The sequence below is a fragment of the Nannospalax galili genome, unplaced genomic scaffold, assembly GCF_000622305.1.
Source record: "Nannospalax galili isolate Female #2095 unplaced genomic scaffold, S.galili_v1.0 scaffold89, whole genome shotgun sequence".
Taxonomy (NCBI): domain Eukaryota; kingdom Metazoa; phylum Chordata; class Mammalia; order Rodentia; family Spalacidae; genus Nannospalax; species Nannospalax galili.
In genome coordinates this window covers 1,078,182-1,080,048 of record NW_008359211.1, presented here as the reverse complement: position 1 = coordinate 1,080,048, position 1,867 = coordinate 1,078,182, and the positions used below count along the sequence as shown (strand labels likewise).

Below are 1,867 nucleotides of genomic sequence, written 5' to 3'. Positions count from 1 at the left end.
CGTGCGCACACAGCCGGCGGGCGGGAGGGCTCCGCACTCCCAGGGGAAGCCGGGCCTTAGATGTCCGCACCGGGGATGCAGGCCGCGGCCGGGGCGGGGGCGGGGGACCGGGGGACCAGGGAGGTCGGGAGACGGGCTGGGGGGTGCGGGGGGCCGAGGGGTGCGCGGAGAGGCCGGGGAGACGGAGGTCGGCGAGGCGGTTCTGTACCTGACTCCGCGCTGCGGCGGCGTCTCCGCGGGGGCGGCTGTGCTGCTCCCTCGGGCTCGGCCGCTGAGGGCCATGGCTCCCGCGCTCCTGCCGGCTCCACGCGCCTCCGCTCTGATACTGTTCGACCTGTCTCGCGGGTCAGGCGGGGCCTCCGCTCGGCCCTTCCCCCTCGGCCCACGCACGGGACGGGGCCTGGCACGCGCACTGGGTCGCGGCTTAGTGCCGTTACCTGCCGGACGCTCCCGGTTTGCGTCCCCACCCGCGGGACAGACAGAAAGATAACTGGTTATGGCTGTGGGTAACTGGGATTGGTCCACTTCTCCCTGTGACATCACAGGTCATTGTGACGTACTGCAGATGACTGTCTATATAAGGCAGGCCCTGGGCCTGGAGCTCGTCCTTATACTGCAGAGAAGCTGTTTTTCGGCTGGACAGTAGTCGTTGGACCAGAATTTTTTTCTGAAAATGGAGATAATAATCTTATGTATCTTGGTGATCTTCTTCATCTCAGCATAGTGAGTTTGGGTGCCAGTTTTGGTTCAGGAGTCCTGAGTTCTATTATTATTGATTTTCTTTTGGGAAATTTACTTTTTTCTTTCAGTGCAGGTTTTTTAAAATGACCTGGTGTTGTTGTATTCTGAGCTGTATATCTTTCTCATTTTTAACTCCTTTAAACTTTCTTTGGTATAAATTAAATGTACAAAGTAATGAATTTCATTAGGAAGTTTCCCCAGCCCTTCCATTTCGTTAAACCTCCCTAATTGGTTAAGTGTCTTCCACCCTCCACCCTCCCGTATCGTATAGGAGACTACGCCTTGGATACAGCATCACAGTGTTAAGGGGCTACTGTCTTCTGAGGCCCATAAGTATGGGCATAAGAAAAGACATTCACTATCAAGAGTATAGAATTGGTGAGGTCTACAGAAGCCAAAATTATTCTAGCATTTGAGGCCCATGTGAACGGTGATTGAAATATGCTCTGTTTTCACTTGTAACTAGTCAGTACCAGTATCCGTGGCCAGGAACTCACAAGGCTTCGAGTCTGTCATTCCTCCTGTTGTTTTTGCTCTTCTTATGACTGAAGTGGAAAGTGTCCTTCCAAAGGGTGATGTTAAATGCTTCACATTTTCTCCTCTGTTTCAATGCTTGGTCCTCAGGTGGGAGGGCAGATTGGGGAGGTAATGACACCCTTGGGAGGTTCAGACTAGCTGGATAAATTTGGGTCATTAAGACCATGGAACTGCCACAGCCAGGAAAATGGCTGCCGAGGACCCGTCTTACTGAGCCCCCACCTCCTTCCAACATCATGCCTTCCCTGTTTGCCAATAGCAACAGCCCAAATAAATCCTTCCCCCCTTAGGCTGCTTCTCGTCTGGTATTTGGTCACAGCTATGAAAAAAGGAAGTACCGCAGTCCTTGGGGACAGAAAGCCAGCCAGGAAAATGGCTGCCGAGGACCCGTCTTACTGAGCCCCCACCTCCTTCCAACATCATGCCTTCCCTGTTTGCCAATAGCAACAGCCCAAATAAATCCTTCCCCTCTTAGGCTGCTTCTCGTCTGGTATTTGGTCACAGCTATGAGAAAAGGAAGTACCGCAGTCCTTGGGGACAGAAAGCCGGGGTTTTGCCCAACGGCAGTTGGTTCATTCCTTGCTGTGAC

At 53.3% G+C, this 1,867-nt stretch overlaps 1 protein-coding gene across 1 annotated transcript in view; it reads left to right on the top strand.

The window, feature by feature from the left end:
- The first annotated feature begins 75 nt into the window (after window positions 1-75).
- LOC103725608 (double C2-like domain-containing protein gamma) overlaps window positions 76-1,867 on the top strand; it is a 17,869-nt gene continuing 16,077 nt past the window's right edge. Inside the window, 1 exon segment of the mRNA XM_029558561.1 lies at window positions 76-453. Within this exon segment, the coding sequence (XP_029414421.1) occupies window positions 76-453 (378 nt within the window).